The sequence below is a fragment of the Podarcis muralis genome, chromosome 4, assembly GCF_964188315.1.
Source record: "Podarcis muralis chromosome 4, rPodMur119.hap1.1, whole genome shotgun sequence".
In the NCBI taxonomy this organism is placed as follows: Eukaryota; Metazoa; Chordata; class Lepidosauria; order Squamata; family Lacertidae; genus Podarcis; species Podarcis muralis.
In genome coordinates, this window is record NC_135658.1 from 8959425 (window position 1) to 8980549 (window position 21125).

The following is a 21125-nucleotide window of genomic DNA, read 5'->3' on the forward strand; positions in this document are numbered from 1 at the left end:
TACCTGGGAATAATTCGGAGCAAAAACCTGACACCACCACCCCCTACTCCATTTCTTACAACAGGGATGTCCAACAGGTCGATCGCGATCTACTGGTAGCTTCCTGTGAGGTTTTGGTGGATTGCAGTCGATCGCTGGCTCCCTTTCGTTAGCGGTGGTAAAATCTGGCTCAACTTTGACCTGAACCCCTAAAAAAAGGGACTTTCCTCCCTAAAAAAAGACAACAACTTTGCCCTGAACCCTTAAAAAAATGGGACTTCCTAAAAAAAAATGCAAGAGCTTTGAACTGAACCCCCCAAAAATGGGGTAGATCACTGCCAGTTTTTTATTCTGTGAGTAGATCGCAGTCTCTTGGGAGTTGGCCTTCCCTGTCTTACAACAATAGCATTATCCCTTTGATTTGGAGCTCTGCACTGTTATCAGAGTTGGCCTGGAATTCTCCAAGTATAGTTGAAAAGCAGTTACAAGTTCTGTAACTGTTTACAGTGCAGTTACAATGCTGCTTGAGTAATATTTTGCAGCATTGGTTTTTCCTAGGGTATGTTTATATAGTCTCCCTTAGCTGGCAGTTTCAATCCATCAAATGGATTTATCCATTACGCATCCCCTCTACTCTGTCCAATCACCTCTGCACAGGACTGTAGTTGTACAGGCCACCCAGGCCAACTGGAGGAATCCACATAAGACTTTATCTGCATTGCATTTGATACTGATGTGGTTAATCCACCCTTGCTGTCTGTGAAATGTCTGGATATCCCAAGCTCATGATGGTTTAATCCGGCTTCTCTAGTCTCTTCATAAGCCTTTTGACTTTCTGATACTACATTTCACTCTTAATGTTTTGCGGTTTCTAAAAATAGAGATATAAATAACAGACACTTACAACTCCAACCCAATTTACAGAGTTTTAAGAATTAAAATACACCCTGATAAAGATGCCGCACACTATTGAGCAGGTGGCTGCATTGGATTCTGGGATCATATATGCCTTCTTAAGTTTTCTGAGTAACGTTCCCGTTTAAGATCAATATGCATTCCAGCCATCAGGCATCTACAAATCCTGTGTACATTGCAATTGTATACAAATTGAGAGCCAGTGTGGTGTGGTGGTTAAGAGCGGTAGACTCGTAATCTGGTGAACCGGGTTCGCTTCCCTGCTCCTCCACCTGCAGCTGCTGGGTGACCTTGGGCTAGTCACACTTCTCTGAAGTCTCTCAGCCTCACTCAACTCACAGAGTGCTTGTTGTGGGGGAGGAAGGGAAAGGAGAATGTGAGCCGCTTTGAGACTCCTTTGGGTAGTGATAAATCGGGAGATCAAATCCAAACTCTTCTTCTTCTTCTTCTTCTTCTTCTTCTTCTTCTTCTTCTTCTTCTTCTTCTTCTTCTTCTTCTTCTTCAATTGCAAATTGCCAGTTTGCTGCTGGGCCAGGTTTGAGGAATTTACATTAATTCAAAAATCCCTAAACAACTTGGACCCAGAGTACCTTAAGGATGGCCTGGTTCCAAAAGCTCCAACTTGAAAGGCTGAGATCCTGTGATCAGGCACGTCTTGTGTTTTCCCTTGTGGCCCCCCAAGGTTCAACTGGTCTTCACTCAGGGCCAAACTTTCAGTGTGGCAGGCTCAGCTCTTTTGAACCCCCTACCACTAAAGGTTGGGCAGGGACCGTGTCTCCCTTTCTGCATATGTCCTGTGAAAACTTTTTTTTGTTTAGACAGGCCTTTACAAAATGTTTTTGTGTTTTTTTTAAATAAGTACAGTGGTGCCTCACAAGACGAAATTAATTCGTTCCGCGAGTCTTGCCGACTTGCGATTTTTTTCGTCTTGCGAAGCACGGCAGTGGCGTAGCGTGGGTTGTCAGCACCCAGGGCAAGGCAAGTAATTTGCGCCCCCTAACCCGTGGATTTGCGCCCCCTAACCCGTGGATTTGCCCTAACCCCAGATGTTGCGCCCGGTGCGGTCAGCCCCCCCTGCACCCCCCACGCTACGCCACTGAAGCACGGTGTCGGGAAAGTTTTGGAAAAGCTTCAAAAACCACCAAAGTCTTTAAAAACCTCAAAAAAGGCTACCACACTGCATGCTATGAGTTGCTCCTTGAAGTCAAGTCGCAACTGTATTAACGGTGTTAAGAAAAAGGAAACAAACTTGCAAGACGTTTCCGTCTTGCGAAGCAAGCCCATAGGGAAAATCGTCTTGCGAAGCAGCTCAAAAAACAAAAAACCCTTTCGTCTAGCGAGCTTTTTGTCTTGCGAGGCATTCATCTTGCGAGGTACCACTGTATTCATTGATGTTTTATTGGTATTTTAAATGATGCTCTTACAGCATCTTTGTTGATTTCGTTTTAAATGTTGTTTACTGCACCTTGCAGACCTTCTGGTGTTGGCTTAACTATTGCAGTGTTACAGTTTCTTCAGTTTTTCTGTCTCACACATTCTCTCTTTAATATCAGGGATTAAATGCCTGTAAATGTATTCATTGTCTCTTTCAGGTAGTGCGAGATTACAATTTTCAGCTGTTCTTGCAGGAGAACTCCGTATTTCATAAACCACAGTCCTTCCAGTTCCAGCCTTGTGACAGTGACACCGTAAGGGCATTTTAAAAAATACATTAATTCCACTCCTTTGTTCAATGCTTTGAATGAGCCACAATCCAGGGAAGCTGCTTTGGTAAGGGGAACAAGGTCTACGTGCAAATAAATTGCCGTGTGCAGTTGTCTGCCTGGGCATGACCCAAGAAATTCTAAAATCCATACTTCTGCGGGGAGAAACACACTGATGTGCTGTCCAAGAGTTTTGCAACCTCGCATTGCCTTTTTAAGCCTTTCTTCAGCAGACAGGGAACACTGGATTGTGACCCAGGTGTGCTAAGGTGCGCTGAGTCAGGTGTGCTAAGCCTGTTAAAAGGAGTGGCCTCAAGTGCAAATAGTTGCTTTGGACAACAGCAAAATTTATTGAGTGCTACCCCTTTTCAAGGGACGCGGGTGGCGCTGTGGCGTTAACCACTGAGCCTAGGGAGGTTGGCGGTTCGAATCCCCGCGATGGGGTGAGCTCCCGTTGCTCAGTCCCTTCTCCTGCCAACCTAGCAGTTTGAAAGCACGCCAAAAAGTGCAAGTAGATAAATAGGTACCACTCTGGTGGGAAGGTAAATGGCGTTTCCGTGCTTCTCCGGTTTCGCCATAAGTGGCTTAGTCCCGCTGTCCACATGACCCGGAAAAACTGTCTGCAGACAAACATCGGCTCCCTTGGCCAGTAAAGCGAGATGAGTGCCACAACCCCAGAGTCGTTTGCGACTGGACTTAACTGTCAGGGGTCCTTTACCTTTCTACCCCTTTTCGAACATTCAGATCCTATGAGTGGTAGGAGATTGGGATTATACCAACCTACCCCACTCAGGGTGTATCTTCCTCACCCGATACTGCACATTCAACTTAATATATCCATAGGGACCTTGGTGTCTAGAGCCCAGCACGAGTTCTTCCTGTTGGCCCCACACAAAACTGAGCTGTACAATAGATTGTATTCTATTCGTGCCATTCCCTATGTCCAACATGCAAATGTTGTATGGGGTAAATGCATGATGAAAGGTGAGGCCGGACGGCGCAGTCCCATCCCCTCCCACATGTAGGATTTGAGCAGTTGCACTGGTGGGTTAAGAATTTGAAGCTTATTAAGACATCTGTTCATTTAGACACATTTTTAGAGTATGGTAGCAGAAGGTCTGGGACGTGGGTGGCGCTGTGGGTTAAACCACAGAGCCTAGGACTTGCCGGTCAGAAGGTCGGCGGTTTGAATCCCTGTGATGGGGTGAACTCCCGTTGCTCGGTCCCTGCTCCTGCCAACCTAGCAGTTTGAAAGCACGTCAAAGTGCAAGTAGATAAATAGGTACCGCTCCGGCGGGAAGGTAAACGGCATTTCCGTGCGCTGCTCTGGTTTGCCAGAAGCAGGTTAGTCATGCTGGCCACATGACCCGGAAGCTGCATGCCGGCTCCCTTGGCCAATAAAGCGAGATGAGTGCCGCAACCCCAGAGTCGGCCACGACTGGACCTAATGGTCAGGGGTCCCTTTACCTTTACCTAGCGGAAGGTCTAATTAATCTTTGCAACTGTACAACAAAGCTCTGTAACCGATCCCAGTGTTTCCCTTGCCTTGTGTGTTTTCCTTGTGCGTGGTCAGCCCTTGCTTATTGCCCTTTTTTTTAAGGTTTTAGGTCCTCAAAAAAGCTTCCTAAATTAATTATTTTATGTTGAGAATAATTCGTAAATACAAGGGAGGCTGGGAGGGGTTTTGTAAAAATTTATCGTGTTTTAAGAAATGGTTGAAAATGGGAAATATTTTTTTTTTTCCAAATCGTACTGTCTCCCCAAATATTTGCAGAGGTTCACATTAAGCAAATAGCTCATCAGGTGGCTAAAGAGCAATTTTCTGTGCTTCTTACACCAAGGTAATAGAAAGTTCCAATTTAAGCAAAGTGTAAGTTTTTGTTTTTTAAAAGTCCTTTCTTTTTGCAGATTTTTGATAAACCATAGTTAGCAAGGGGGAAGGGATCTGGGTCTGTGCTGCATTAGGGGAAAGGCAGATAAAAACTGGGGAAGCCTTGTTAAAAAGCAACAAACTTGCCCTTGAAATTCAGATGTTTTCTAACTTCATCCTCAACAAAAGATAAGTTAATTTTATATCTCTGACTTCCCCAGCGCATTGTTTACATCAAGTCCAAGGGTATATAAAAGGCAGTGGGCTGAGTTTTCCCTGACTAACCATATTTGCCTAATTGTGTTTGCCTTGCAGTTCTAACTGGTGTGTGTGTGTATGTGTTTGTGTGTGTGTGTTTTGTCCTTGTGCAACCTTTGACATTCAGAGTTTTAATGCCGTTCAGCTGGTGGATATTGAGCCTTCACCTGTCAGTGCTCTGAGAATGACCTTAGTGGAGGTATATGGCAGCATCTGCTCTCACCATTTACTGTCTCGTGGTATTGCTGATATGCATGATGGCAAGGACTGTTATGGTGCAATCTGCTTCCATGCCTAAAGTGACAAACGAATGCATAACGTGTTAAAAACCAGATTCCTACTGTCAAGATCTCAGAACTGAACTAAATTCTTGGAGGCCTGCTTAACTTTACCGGACCAAACAACGCACAATTTATAATAATTCAGAATTTTGAAGTGAGATGTCAATGCACCATCTGATATCTAGAGTAGCTTTACATAATCCTGTGACCAGAAGTGCCCCCTTCAGCTCCATGTACCCTTCTGGGAAAGCGGAATAAAACTATGGGTATCTTACCATACTCTTGATTTCAGTTAAACTAATTAAGATATTTATATGTCATTTTTCTGCCTTAATTGCTAAAGCGCCCGAGGCTGCATACTTCAGCAGCAGCAGCAAACAAATATTATTAAGATAACAGAGGACAGCAGACAAAAATAATTCATCTGCTAGGACATCCTTCCCCAACCTGCTGCCCTCCAGATGAACTACAACTTCTGTCATCCCTGACCATTGCCCATGCTGCCTGGGATCAGTGCGAGTTGTAGTGCAAAACATCTGGAGGGCACCAGATTGAGGAAGGCTGCCCAAGGGATTAAAATACCTTCAGCTGTGGCCAAAAGCCATCTTGAACAATAGTCATCGAGTGGTCCCTGGTGCAAGGTATTGCACAGAAAATGCCCTCTTAAGCACCCCATTTAACTTCATCTTTGAAGGTACAGTGAGATACAGAAGGCCCCGTAATTAACTTGTCCTAATCTTCAAGGGACGTGGGTGGCGCTGTGGATTAAACCACAGAGCCTAGGACTTGCTGATCAGAAGGTCAGCGGTTCAAATCCCCGTGACGGGGTGAGCTCCCGTTGCTCGGTCCCTGCTCCTGCCAACCTAGCAGTTCGAAAGCACGTCAAAGTGCAAGTAGATAAATAGGTACCGCTCCGGCGGGAAGGTAAACGGCGTTTTCGTGCGCTGCTCTGGTTCGCCAGAAGCGGCTTAGTTATGCTGGCCACATGACCCAGAAGCTGTATGCCGGCTCCCTCGGCCAGTAAAGCGAGATGAGCGCCGCAACCCCAGACTCGGCCACGACTGGACCTAATGGTCAGGGGTCTCTTTAACTTTCATCTTAAGGGGCCAGGTAAAGCATTGGGTACAGAGCTCAGTTAGCCCCCCCCCTCCCGCCCCAAAGATGCAGGAGCTTCAAACTGTAGTGTAGGCTCCATTACTGAACCAGTACAAATGAATTCAGATACAGTACTTGAATTTTTTCTTTGGTTTTCATTATACTGAAGTTGACATAAAAGCAAGACAAGCCTTGTTTTGCTTTTCCAAAAACACATGTCATAAAATTGGATCCAGGAAACTGATAGCGGGGTCCTTATTTCTATCAGTCCACGTAGCCAGTGTTTCATTTTTGGCCATTTTACTTTCCTACTAAATTTCATCCCGCAAGTCAGTCTTTGGATAATAATCAAAACCAGGAAATCTATATTTTTCTATTCGTTAACAATCCTTGAAGTAGGGGTAAAAACATGCAACTGTTATGCATTTTAGTCACTTCATTTCCATCTTGTGTTGGAGCTGTTCGGCGCAAGTAGCTTTTTCATGGGATATGCATGATTATGTTCAATGGGCAAACTGTGCAGTGAACATTATGGAGTAATCTGCTGACCTGAACTAAAATCAAGACTCCCCCCCCCCCCGATCAACGACTAATTTTCAATCAAATAAATAGTTCAACAGAACTTGGGTGCCTCTTCCGAGAGAGGTTTCAGTTGCTTAATTACAGAGCGGGGAGAGATAGGGGCATATGTAGTCTAACATTTATAGCTGTTCAACTGCTGTGCCATTTTTCTGCTTGGAATAATTCAGCATGTTTTCAGGGTGCGAGTGAGAAGCCGGCTGTCTCTTGGGAGGGTTAGTGAAGTTGCCTACCCAGTATAACACCTTCAGCCACCGAACACATGTCAAAGGGGGTCAGTAATAGAGGCCGGCGACTCTCTTGCTTCCAACAGAGAGTTGTTGCTTATTTTACCATACAGCTTCTGATCCAGCTCCCTGTACAACAGCAAGCAGAAGGTGAAATTTCAACCCACAGCCATTCTCAACTTGCCAGATTATCCCAATCACTTTGTACAGGGCAGGTGTATCCCCAGTTTACACTCCTACAAGATTATCCGCCAACATTTGTATAGTGCTGGGACTCGGTAAAGAATTGAGAACCTGCCCTGGTCACGTAAATTACTGGCTATGGAACATTGGGTTCCCACCCAACCGTCGTGCTACCCTTTGCAGGAGGATGGTAGATCACGTTTGAATGTTGTGGTACAAAGCTGGTGGCTCACACAATCCAAGAGAGGCTAAAGGAGAATCTGTGTTGTGATTAGAAAGGATAAGACTTTGTCTTGAGGCCGAGGTTGGGGAATTGGAGGGTGGAGGCATAGCAAATAACAGAAGACAGTGGGAAGAGCAATGGAGGGGAACAAAAATGGGCGAGATCAGAGGCTTAAAGGAGGTGGCTTGAACTTAGCAATGGGGTGAGTGGGGTTTGATCAAATTTTGTTAAAAGCAAACGGGCTAAAATCAAATCCGAACCACAAAGCTGTCAGCAGGCAAGGTAAACTTCTTAATCAGAAGTTCCCCCAAACTGCAGTGCACAGAGAACTTACTATCAAGCTCACTAATGCATAGATAAGCATATTTGCAACAGCATGGCAAAATATAGGAGGAAATTTGCTAGCTCTTTATGTTTCCTGATTGGAAATAGAGGCCCCTTCCTCAAACAGCATGTGATCCTGTGAGAAAATGCAATAAACAACTAAATCTACTGCCAAGATAATGGCCCCAAAGAGCTGAAACAATTTTTTTAAAAGCAGTTCTTTCCTGTTTTTGCCAAGTTGCTGCCTGTGATATTATATTCTGTACATTGGAGGTTGACTGCGTTAACCTTGGGGTATTGCAAAATTCACTCGTGCCTGATCCATTCCAGCCAATATGCAGAGTGATGGTCAGTGCTGAAGTGTAGAATTCTAGCTGATACTAAATACTACAGGTTTTATTTATTTATTAAATTTATATCTTACCCTTCTTCTGAAAGGAACCCAGAACAGTGAACACCAAGTGATAAAGCAATAAGCCCATATTTAAAGCACCTTAAAAGCAATCCCGATACAGATTGGAAAAGATATTAGCTTAAAGCAGGCTTCCTCAACCTCGGCCCTCCAGATGTTTTTTGAGACTACAATTCCCAGCATCCCTGACCACTGATCCTGCTAGCTAGGGATCATGGGAGTTGCAGGCCAAAAACATCTGGAGGGCCAAGGTTGGGGAAGCCTGGCTTAAAGGCTTGCTGAAAGAGGAAGGTGTTCAGTAGGCTTAAAGTCTCCTTGGAGTGGCGGATCAGAATCCACAAGTTATTTCACATTCTGACCTAAAAGTGGGTCACACCAATGGCACCCCACAATTTTTGGTGTTGTTTTTTTTTTTTTTTAAGCAAGGGGGTGAAAGGGCTAAGGAAATAAAACATGCAGAAAGAAAATACAAAGAAACAAGCGGTAAATGTGTAGGTTAATTTCTTCTTGCAGATACTGTGGGACCCCAGGTCTGAAACGGTTGAAAACTATCACTCTCACCCTTTGAGAAAACCTGCCGCAGATGAAAAACAGGACTGTAAAGTGAGAGCCATTCTTCTCTCCGAACTTCCTTTAGGGTTTTCCAAAACTCCTGGGAAGGCGGTGAATAGATAAGGCAGAACAAAAATAGCATTATTAACAAAGTTGGGTATTTGTGCAAGGGCATGAGTCACTTCGTTCTGTGGGACCCAACAGGCTTGTGAACACCCCCATTTAGAAAGTGAACTTTTTTTCTTCTCCTCCTCTTTGCAGTCTTCCTTAGACAATCAAGGAGTCTGTAGTTACGTGCCAAGAGCCTTTCAAAGATGCTTCTCTCCCCGTTCCCGCACCCCGCCTCGGAACTGGGGATGCTTTAACAGGAACCTTTCTTCTGCTTCTGTTTAAACATCTGCGCGTTGCATGTGAGAAGTGCTAGATTCTAGCACAGCTGCTGTGGTAGTTGGCTTGTCTACACAGAACGAGGAATTGTTGGGAGTCTTTGTGCAAGTTTTCACACTGCATGTGAGCGCTATTAACAGAAGAATACATTATCCCGCAGTGCCTTTCGAGACTCCTCTAAAGTAGAAACGGTACAGCGAGTAGTCCTACAACTAAAGTGAAAATAAAATGAGCCACAATAAATCCAGACTGAAAATGAGAAAGAGGGGCATCAGGGCGGTAAATTCAACTGTGCCTTTTGAAAAGGCAGAAGTCTGTGAACCCTAAATCGTGCATATTCTCCTTCTCTCAGTGGTTGGGCCCTACAGTGGTGAGCTGTAGAAACCTCGCCCCATGTCTGTCCAAAGCAATGACTGAGTTGTTTTGTTGCACTTTGTGTATGGTAGCTGGCATGCAATAAATGCTCATTTCTGTTGGGAGTTTTCTGATTTTTACAACGATCAGCTAGTCATCCCCTTTGCAGGTCTAATGAGAGCCTAGCATGTTGCTGGTTTTTTTAGACTTTGAGCCGTTCCTCTCTCAGACTCCTCACCATTTATGAGAAAATATTTTTATTTTTTTAAATAAATTTTTATTAAGGTTTTCAAAGTATTACAAAAAGAAAAAATACAAAATAAAAACAGTTAAAAACAGTTCAGTCTTTTCATATCTTATTTTTCATTTGCCTGTTCCCCGGACCTCCTCACACCTCCCTTTTTTGTATCCAATTCAATTAGTAGGTTCAGCAAATCCTTTCCCTCTTTATTTTTATCCTAATCTTTAATCTTAATATATTATAACTTTAGACTATCCCCTGTTAACAATCCATTTTTGCACATCTTTATAACATTACTGCTGAAAACCACTTTACTTCATTCCAACATTTTTCTAACATTCATTAATTTTGCAGTATTTCTGTAAATAGTCTTTAAATTTCTTCCAATCTTCTTCCACCGACTCTTCTCCCTGGTCTCGGATTCTGCCGGTCATCTCCGCCAGTTCCATATAGTCCATCACCTTCATCTGCCATTCTTCCAGTGTGGGTAGATCTTGTGTCTTCCAATACTTTGCAATAAGTATTCTCGCTGCTGTTGTGGCATACATAAAGAAAGTTCTATCCATTTATGAGAAAATAGGTGAGAAATCAGGCTTTCTCCTGGATAAACAGTCAAGCTTGCAACCCAGTCCATCAGTACATACTTGACCCATTCTTTCTGTAAGGCAGGTGCTGTGCTTCTGGTGGGGAACAGAGTCTAGAGATTCTGAAATACAGGCTGTGGTCTGGTTCTCAAAGACAGAAATTGAGGTTGGGCTGAGCAACTAAGGACTGGTGGAATGCTCTTCTGCACACACACACAAATGAATAAAATCTATGCAAATAGGAAGTAGCTCGATAGGGGAATGGCTTGGCTAACATAAGAACATAGGGAGAGCCTGCTGGATCAGGCCAATGGCCCAATGTAGTCCAGCATCCTGTTCTCACATTGGCCAACTAGCTGCCTGTGGGAAACAAGGGAGAAGACTACTGGCCAAACCTATTGGTGTTTCGCAACTTTCTGACTAGTTGCAGGACCTTAGCCAGACCTAGCAGAGTAATTCAGAATCCACAGAAGCAATTGGCAACTTGGCTGCAGACAGGATAGACGAAGCAGAAACTTGTAGTTAGGTGTTTTTTATATACAGTGGACTATTTACAGGAACACAATAGTGATGTATGGAAGTGAGAGCTGGACCATAAAGAAGGCTGATCGCCGAAGAATTGATGCTTTTGAATTATGGTGCTGGAGGAGACTCTTGAGAGTCCCATGGACTGCAAGGAGATCAAACCTATCCGTTCTTAAGGAAACAGCCCTGAGTGCTCACTGGAAGGACAGATCCTGAAGCTGAGGCTCCAATACTTTGGCCACCTCGTGAGAAGAGAAGACTCCCTGGAAAAGACCCTGATGTTGGGAAAGACGGAGGGGACAAGGAGAAGGGGACGACAGAGGACGAGATGGTGGGACAGTGTTCTCGAAGCTACCAGCATGAGTTTGACCAAACTGCGGGAGGCAGTGGAAGACAGGAGTGCCTGGCGTGCTCTGGTCCATGGGGTCACAAAGAGTCGGACACGACTATAAACGACTAAACAACAACAACAGCAGCATTTACAGGAACAGAACAGAACATGGATCTTTAGCTAACTCTCTCATACACGACTCACAACTCTCAACCTCCAACTCCTACACTCAAACTCGTACTACTGAACTAACACATTCCAGTTAGTAGGCCGTTAATCATTACTCCCTTGAGAGAGCTTGACCAATCATGGAGCTGTCTCCATGCCTCTGTATCACCAGGCAGACTTACTCCTCCACATTGCCTTGGCTGTCTGCCAAACCCTAATTGACTCTGTGTGAGTAGCTGCACGTATTCAGATTCCCAACAAAGACCACCATCATTTTGGTGTCCCTTTTCTGAGCTTTTTACAACTTCGCAATATCCTTTTTGAGATGAGACGACCAGAACTATACCCAAATGCAGTCGTACCATAGATTATAAATTGTAATATTGGCAGTTTTATTATTATTGAGGAGCGTTTCATTATGCAACCCTGACAAAGGCCCAGTTACTATTTGTAAGTTCTACACAATTGGCTGTAGTGCTTTGATTTAATCTGTTTGAGAATCAGTATGTTAGTTTACTAACCTGGCTGGTAGTTGTTGTCAGCGTGCAGAGGGTCCAGAGGCCAGCTGGCTAGTCCCAGCTGCGTCGTCTCCTTCCAGCCGTCCCGGTGTGAAGACCCATCGGCCTCTGCTCCGACGTAAATCAGCGACCCAGGCTTCAAAGCCGGGGCACACTATATTAGCAGAGCAAACTGTGCACACAGAATAGGCGTGAGGCTTGTGGACGCATACTACAACTACGGATTTATTAATCATAAATCAGGACAAAGAAACATGTCATCTCTCTCTTTGTCTTCTCAGCAAGGGAGTCAAAAGCAAAAGCTATACACCCAACGGAAGTTCCTAGCAAACTGTGCTGGAATCTAAACAGACATGTGACACGTAACAATCCCATGTCTGCTCCTTAAGGTGGAATGGAATTTTCCAACAGTTTTGTCAAGCAGCCAAGCTGGTCTTTGGCTGAAGATAATGTTCATATCTGGGATCCCTAAACAGCATCTCACATTACGTTATAATGTTGTGGTCCCCAGTTTAGATTCTACTTTAGTGCTCCCGGCACAATTTCTGGCTTCCCTTGTCGCTGTTTGAGCAAACCATCCGTTTTGGGCATCACTTCCTATCTCATGACGCCTGTCGATTCTCCTGCCTCCTTTTTTGAAAGAGTTATTCTACCACTTCTTAGGAGTTACACTCTTTTCAGGTAGGGTTCATCTGGCTAGATGGTTGTGCCACAGGACGGCTGATTTTGTGCCATTTTGTGTACGTTAGTGCTTTCTTTTGCTTTCAAAGGCTGAAGGGTTTTTCAGAGCGCTTTCGCTGCAAGTCTCAAGGCAGAAAGTGAATCTATAATTAGCTCCGCTTTTTGGACTGTTGTTTGTCCTTTCAGGCCAGAATGGGGGAGGGTTTGTTTTCTTCCTCCTGGATGGAGTTGGAACTAAGATCCTGTAATAAACATTGGCACCATCTCAGCAAATACACATTCCTGCTGGAATTCAGTTAGCATGGCTGGAGCCTATACGAGCTTGTAGCCCACGCAAAAAAAAAGAGGGTCATTTCAAGAACTGTTGGAATTTTTATGTCAAGCAGGCCACAGCCGAATAACAATGCAATAGACCATTATGTGTCCTGTGTTTCGAGGCAGAAACATGTTGTTCCTAGCAAGTGAGCTGGCACAGCATACCAGATTAGGCCATACCCACCAATGTTTTCCCTGGAGTTGGAGAAGTTTTCCTCATGGGGCACAAGACGTGCGATTGGTTGGTTGAAATAAATGGTCCAGCAAAAGCTATAATCTTACAGAATAATGGGATTGATGAGCAAATCATGCAATTTTCTTGGTGGGACACTTCAAATAACCCAAGAGTCTTACGGCGCTGTTCAAGACGAACCAATATGTTGGCATTATGGCACCTCAAGACAGTCTATTCCAGCAGAAACAACCAGCGCAGCTACCCTTCAGGAAATGTATTAGCATGATTTCTATTTTATTTCAGAGACAAGCCGTATTTTCTTTGGCAGCTGACACTCAAAAGTGGCGCAAACCCTTGTCGGCATCCATCTGTCTTAAGAGTGTGCCTCCAGAGGTGAAGCCAAACTGTTGTGATAGCAACACCCTGGGACACAAACCAGGGCAGTGTGTATGGAGGTCCTGGGCTGCCCAGACAATAACCCCCCCCCCTTTCTTGGGCCCGCTGATGTTTGTGGGGTATTAGGGGAGGGGTAATACCTCTGGGTATTTAAGGGACGCGGGTAGCGTTGTGGGTTAAACCACAGAGCCTAGGACTTGCCGATCATAAGGTCGGTGGTTCGAATCCCCACAATGGGGTGAGCTCCCGTTGCTCGGTCCCTGCTCCTGCCAGCCTAGCAGTTCGAAAGCACGTCAAAGTGCAAGTAGATAAATAGGTACCGCTCCGGTGGGAAGGTAAACGGCGTTTCTGTGTGCTGCTCTGGTTTGCCAGAAGCGGCTTAGTCATGCTGGCCACATGACCCGGAAGCTGTACGCCGGCTTCCTCGGCCAATAAAGCGAGATGAGCGCCGCAACCCCAGAGTCATCCGTGACTGGACCTAACGGTCAGGGGTCCCTTTACCTTTAATACCTCTGGTGGGGGACACGTCGTGCTTCCTCCGGAGTAGTTTGTCCACCTTTCGTCCCCACCCTGCGTACATTTAAAAGCACATAAAACCATTAAGATCACTTGGCACATTTAACAGTTTAAAGCGATGATTACTTGTCGCTTATCAGGAATTGGGATGTGCCCCATCTCTTAATTCCCAGGTCTAGGTGGCAGAAAAGAAACCTGTCAGTTGCACAGATTTCGCCCCCCCCCCCCCAAACGAGGGTGTTTGTTGCACAGCAAAGCGGGAGCAAATATTCAAGGTGGTCGGCGAGTCTGTTTTATTCATGGCTTCATCTACCAGATTTCATCATAGGATAAAAAGACAGTTTCTATAATTAAATGTACACAACAGAGGAAGAAGCTTTTTCAACCTTCCTTCCTGGGAGGGTGTCGATCTGTTGGTAGTAGTTAGGGCCAGAGGCCTAATCAGAATTTAAGGATGTGTTGTAGCCTAGCAAACAAATTCATGAAGGTGTGAAGCAGGGCAAGTGCAGACTGCAGCCTTTGGGGAGAGGCTTGGAGGGCTGGATTTGACCCCAGGCCTGAGGTTTCCCCAGCGCTGGTATAAAACATTGTTGTTGTTTAGTCATGTCCGACTCTTCGTGACCCCCTGGACCAGAGCACGCCAGGCACTCCAGTCTTCCTCTGCCTCCCGCAGTTTGGTCAAACTCAGGTTTGTAGCTTCGAGAACACTGTCCCACCATCTCGTCCTCCGTCGTCCCCTTCTCCTTGTGCCCTCCATCTTTCCCAACATCAGGGTCTTTTCCAGGGAGTCTTCTCTTCTCATGAGGGGGCCAAAGTCTTGGAGCCTCAGCTTCAGGTTCTGTCCTACCAGTGAGCACTCAGGGCTGATTTCCTTCAGAATGGAGAGGTTTGATCTTCTTGCAGTCCATGGGACTCTCAAGAGTCTCCTCCAGCACCATAATTCAAAAGCATCCATTCTTTGGCGATCCATGGACAAAGACAACACGTATAAAACATTAAGAAAAATTAATTAGCGGGACAACAGGAACACCAATTGAAAGCCACCAGAAATACCCAAACTACCCCAGTGATGCAATGGGTCCGTGTGTCTGGCTGTTAACCAGAAGGGTGGTGGTTCAAGCCTACCCAGGGACGGCTGTGGGCAGGATTCCTTCATTGCAGGGGTTGTACTAGATGACCCCCCCCTCCAACTCTGCAATCCTATGATTCTATCAATTTAGTTCTGAGACCTTTTTTTTTTCCAAAGGAATAAAAATATCTGCCTGGTACTGAAAATATAAAAAGCAAGCCTCCCTGGCCAGGAGTGGGGGAGGGGGGAGAGAGATCCACTGGTGGGGTGGATAAGTGTGGGAAATGTCTGCTCCCCAGCTTCCTGCTACTGGGGCACCTTGTAGGAGGGCATCATCCGACAACAACGGTTGCCTAGGGGAGAGTTAGGGGATTTCTTATAGAACCTTTAAAGAGGAGACTAGTGCCATTCATAAGTGTAGTTTGAAGGATTAAAGTGGATAGCTCTTGGATTTCCCCCCAATAGACGTAAAAGTCCCTACTCACAGGGAAGGAGGTAATGGGCGCAATCTTCCTGCTTTAGAAGAACGCCTTTTTTCCCTCTTTTCTTTTTTGCATCTCTGCAAGATGCTCTGATGAAAGAGAAGGGAGGAAGCCAGCAACTGTTACAGTGGAGAGGATTGCCTCCCCTCACCCCCAACTTCTGGACCGCTTGTACTTTATATGGTTCTTTGAATGACGGAGACCTTTTCCATTTGGGGACGTGCAGGAGCTCAGGGTTGAATGCATACCCCTTGATCATCCAGCCCACCCCAAACACCCCTGCTGTCAGCTTTTGCAAAACGGGGTTGTCCCATCATAGGACCGTTGCCTGTGATGCGAGAACCGTCCTATAATGGTGCAAGTAAAGCATTGCATGCGCTTGTCAGCTGCTGGTAATTTCTGGGGTGGGAGTGCGGATCAATACCTTGCTTTTGCCTCGATTAAATGCATGGGCTAGTTTGGTAAGTATTCAGGGTCTTTGTGAAATCATTTTTTGTTCATGTGTTCACCAATCTCGTGAAAGCTTATGAAACATTGGGAAACACAATGCAGAATAAAGTTTAGATCTCAGTTAGATCTCAGCCCCCAAATTCCCTCTTTGCCTGAGGCATTTTGTCTGCTCTTTGTTTGGTTCCTCTGCTTCAGAAATTTATCGTCTTAAAGATAATTCATTTTCACTTTACAGCAGCCTCCTTTTTTAAAAAAAAAGAAAGAAAACAACCTGATCTTGCTTTTGAAAAGCATTAAAGAGCAAATTACACTGGTTACAGTTTTTTCATTTCCCCCATGACAAAACTCATGGACAGACGGCAGGGCTTTTTCTGTGTTTGAAATTTGCTTGTTATGTTCAGCTTCATATAACAAGAATCTGGGAAAAGCCCTTTTGCGAAGTCTTGTAAGTGAGTTAAATAACATTTTTCAGATGGCTACATAAACGAGGATGTCACAGTTGGGAAGGCCAGGCCTGGTAAATTCCCTCACTCACTTTCCTTTCTTGTATGTGTGTGTTTCAGAGTAGACAACTGGAATCTGAGACCGGAACGACAGAAGAGCACAGTCTGAACAAGGAAGCCCGAAAATGGGCCACGCGTGTGGCGAGAGAGCACAAAAACATTATTCACAGTCAACGGGTGGGTTGAAAACAAATAAGATTATTGGCGGCTTCTTACCTGTCCTGTTCATCCAGCCACCTTTGTGAAGGATTACACCTCTCATATTCCATTTCACAGCATCTGTCATTCCATGAGGAAAGGAAACAGCTTGCTTGGTATACCGTATTTTTCGCTCCATAAGGCGCACCGGACCATAGGGCGCACCTAGTTTTTAGAGGGGAAATCCCCCCCAGACCCAAAGAGCAGCGTACAGGCTGTGCGCAGCCTGTCCGCTTCTCCCAGAGCTCCTCTTTAGCCGCGCGCAACCTCTCCCTGCCGGAGGGTTTGCGCGCGGCTATGGCACTAGCCAAGACAGCGAGTGGGATGGATCCCGCTCGCTGTCTTGGCTTCCTCTGTAGCTGCGCGCAACCTCTCCAGCCGGGAGAGGCTGTGCGGGGCTAAAGAAGCCATAGCCGCGTGCAGCCTCTCCCTGCCGGAGGGGCTGCGCGCGGCTATCCCTGAAGCCTTCCGAGCGCAGCGCGAGTTCCCGCTGCGCTCCTCAGGCTTCGGGTTCCTTTTGCTGAAGCCAGGAGAGCAAGACTCTCCTGGCTTCAGCAAAAGCAACCTGAAGCCTCCAGAACGCAGCAGGAACTCGCGCTGCGCTCCGAAGGCTTCGGGCGGCTATCCCTGAAGCCTGGAGAATGAGAGGGGTCGGTGCACACCGACGCCTCTCGCTGTCCAGGCTTCAACAAAAGCAACGCAAAGCCTCCGGAGCGCGGAGGGAGTGCTCCCTCTGTGTTTCGGAGGCTTCGCATTGCTATCGCTGAAGCCAAGGAGCCTCCATTCGCTCCATAGGATGCACACCCATTTCCCCTTAATTTTTGGAGGGGAAAAAGTGCGTCCTATAGAGCGAAAAATACGGTATATATTCCATCCTATGGCATCCCACGTAACTCTGGCTTTGGCCTTGTTTGCACTGAGTTATTTGTTCCACATTGTCCCAGTAGATCACCTTGTTCTTCAAAGTGCTTTAACTGGGATGTGTGATAATTAACACATGATAATTACTCTCAGTCATGTGGGCCATGTTTTAAAAGGGCTTGCCTTTGCCAGAGTTGTCTCTTTTGTTTATTAGTTGTGTGCCGCCACACTACGCTGCAACGTTACCTTGCCAAGATGTTTCGTTTTTAAAAGCAGTCCAAATTAAGAGGTCTCTGGTTCATTTGCAAATCTATGTCCTTGTCAGTTCGCACCAGGAAGGCCTATATGACATTTAGGATTGTGAGAGGTGGTTCTCCTTTTGATTTTTCAATCCCCTAATTTGTGTAACTTCCAAATAGCTTCAGGAAACATTACATGGCACTACCTGTATGCACCGCTGAGAAAAAAAAGGTAGTTCTCTAAATATGCAAAGCAGTAGCTTTATACTGGTATAAATCTCAATTCTATTCGGACTCTTGTGTGTGCCGTTACACACACATTTGTTTTAAAAACAAGCCTACAAGGTTTGGTTTTTATGTAAGCAAGACAACATGGGTAAAAGCTTGTACCTGAGAGGACATAGAATTGGAAACAAATAAATACTTCCCTCAATGTATTGTCATCTTCTATGTCTTCCTTCAGTTGTCCTTACCTTACAAGTCTGTCATTTAAAATAATCCTTATTTATTTTACAAAATTTATTTTAACGGCTTGCATACTGCTCACTCAAAGACCTCGTACGCCACCAACAATAAGAGAGCAATTCACATCGCAAATAATTGACCCAGGTGCTCTCCTGCACTCTTTCCATAAATCGTTTACATTTGCAGACATCTATTTTTATATATTCATGGTACTGGAACCACACCTCTTTTCCTACATTTAAGGCTGCACTTTTGTCAATTTTTGCTTGCATTTTGTTTGAGAAGCAAGCAGAGACACTGCCCATATCTAAGCAATTGTATTTGAGTGGAAATGTCCAGATCAAAGGGTTATATCCTTCATTCTCCTTTCCTCCCTCTTCTCCCCAAGGGGGGTGGGCAGGGAAAATCTTGGTACTCTGTGACATTGCTGTTTAAATTTATAAACAAAGCCAGCTGAGTGAGACAGTTTCCAAGTTTCTTCCTTTCTTTCCCTCCTGATCTCTTGGAAAGACACCAGTCAGGGTAGGAAAAGTGCGTGGCTTGGAACGTCCACCCTTACAGCATTCGAAATCAGAGCAAGCTCCGGCTCTTTTAGTTGTTTGTGCTGTGAGTTGTGGTTTGCATAAAATACAAGTTCTGTTTGGTTCAGCAGGGGCAAAGGCACCGCTGTCTTAAGCAACCATGAGATGTGTGGACCTAGATCTGGGTTCAAATGTGAATGTGTAAAGTGAGCAGCATTAAGGGATACGTGTCTGGTTAATTATTATTATTATTATTATTTATTTGTATCCCACCCTCCCCGGCCAAGGCCAGGCTCACAGCGGCTAACATCATAACAACACAATACAGTGGTACCTCGTAAGACGAATGCCTCGCAAGACAAAAAACTCGCTAGACGATAGGGTTTTTTTGTTTTTTTAGCTGCTTCGCAAGACGATTTTCCCTATGGGCTTGCTTCGCAAGACGGAAACGTCTTGCAAGTTTGTTTCCTTTTTCTTAACACCGTTAATACAGTTGCGACTTGACTTCGAGGAGCAACTCATAGCACACGGTGTGGTAGCCTTTTTTGAGGTTTTTGAAGACTTTGGTGATTTTTGAAGCTTTTCCAAAACTTTCCCGACACCGTGCTTCGCAAGATGAAAAAAATCGCAAGACGACAAAACTCGCGGAACGAATTAATTTTGTCTTGCGAGGCACCACTTGCGAGGCATAAAAACAGACATCAGTTAATTAAAATACCTCTTAAAATTAATTCAGACAAGTTAAAATCTGGGCAGGTGGCAATTATCAGGTTGGAATTGAGAGTGGTTGATATTTGCCAGGGCCAGCTGTTTCCACTGATCACACAAGGACCTGTGAGCAGGTTGGGGGCCTCCTTCGGGCTCGTTTCATACAAAGGAAAGTAAATCAAACTGCGTAAGGGAGAGCAGCAAAGAATTCTCTTCTTCCCATTTGTAAATCAGGGTGGCTGTCCGCCTGTTAAAGCCTTGCAAAGGAAGAGCTTCTGCGCGAGGTTTGAAGCGACGCTTCATATCCCTTCCAGAAACAACAGTTCAATTGAAAACACACCAAATGTTTTTTCCCCCCTCCCCTTCCTGTTTTTGGCAGACTCTGGAAGAATTAGAATGCCACGGGTCTGTGGTGTCTGAGCAGAGCCGAGCAGAACTGGAACAGAAGATAGACGAAACCAGAGAGAACATCCGCAAAGCCGAGGTGAGAGGAATGTTAGCTCCAGCCTTATCTCTGATGGTTTAGGGCAGCGGCTCAGATTGCAGCAGCTAGTGGCTCGCCTTGCACCAGCGGTACATTATTATTTTTTTGTTAGCAGTTTTCTCGTGGTGTGTGCAGCAGCTTAGAACATGCAAAAGGGTTCCTAAAATCTGTTTTAGATTGATAAAATGCAGAATAAACATGAGGCTGTGAGGAGCGGAAATAGCTCTCTTCCCCCCCCCCCCACCCCAAACCGGGCAGTGTTGTGTTAAGGGTATGGTCACTGATTCAAGACACCTGTTGGCAAAAACAAGAACTGATGCCGCCAGGTTTCTTGGCTGAATGGGCTGCAGTAATTAAAGCAGCCGAGGGGAGGACTCTAATTACGTCAGTGATGTTAACTCCCAGGTAGTTTTGACAACTCCTCCATCTCCAACTCCTCGAAAGATTCCATCAACGGTGTCTCCGGAAAATTTTACACATCCCTTGGGAAGACAGGTGAATGAATGCCAGTGTACTGGAAGAAGCAAAGATCACCAGTGTTGAAGCGATGATTCTTCAACATCAACTTCCTTGGACTGGTCATGTTGTGCGGATGCCTGATGATCGTCTTCCAAAGCAACTACTCTATTCCAAACTTAAAAGTGTAATGCTGTTGGTCAACAAAAGAGGTTTAAAGACTCACTCTAGGCAAATCTTTTAAAATGTAGTATAAACACCGACAACTGGGAAACACTGGCCTGCGAGCGCTCCAGTTGGAGAACAGCCTTTACCAAAGGTGTCATGGGCTTTGAAGACACTCGAACTCAGGACGCAAGGGAGAAACGTGCTAGGAGGAAGGCACGCTTGGCAAATCCACACCGTGATCAACTCCCGCCCGGAAACCTATGTCCCCGCTTTGGAAAGACGTGTGGATGTGGATCCAGAATTGGCCTCCACAGTCACTTACAGATTGATTGTTAAAACTGTGTCTATGGAAGACAATCTTACTTGGCTACAATTGCTACTGGAAAGGAAATTTTTAAAAAAAAACAAAAACTTCCCCATGCTTTACCACCTAACATTTATCTGAGTTGAGTCTGTGTCTTGCCAGTGACAGTTCTCTTTTTACTGATCCTCAATCATGCTTCACATGTGTCGTCCTCTCTGAAATCCTGCAGCCTTTCTCTGTGTGTGTGTGTTGCATCTCACTGCCTGGGCCTATCCTGGTGTTGGCATATTTTTTGCTGCTAACTTTTCACCTCAGTGCCGACGTTTGCGTGGTTTTCAGCACTTATTAATAGAGTCTAAAATTAACCTAGTCTGTTTTGGGGAGAAAATGAGGAAATCAATGAGAAAATGATTTCACACCTTCAG

At 45.2% G+C, this 21125-nt stretch overlaps 1 protein-coding gene across 9 annotated transcripts in view; it reads left to right on the forward strand.

Moving 5' to 3' along the window:
• FCHSD2 (FCH and double SH3 domains 2) overlaps window positions 1–21125 on the forward strand; it is a 149554-nt gene that overhangs the window by 92044 nt on the left and 36385 nt on the right. For 6 of the 9 annotated variants that reach the window (XM_077926896.1, XM_077926895.1, XM_077926892.1 and 3 more), the window contains 4 exons: window positions 2487–2582; window positions 4853–4924; window positions 16357–16473; window positions 19668–19772. In XM_077926896.1, coding sequence (XP_077783022.1) covers window positions 2487–2582; window positions 4853–4924; window positions 16357–16473; window positions 19668–19772 — 390 coding nt within the window. The remainder of the gene's footprint in view (window positions 1–2486; window positions 2583–4852; window positions 4925–16356; window positions 16474–19667; window positions 19773–21125) is intronic. The other 3 variants (XM_028725871.2, XM_028725873.2, XM_077926897.1) reach the window with 1 other exon arrangement.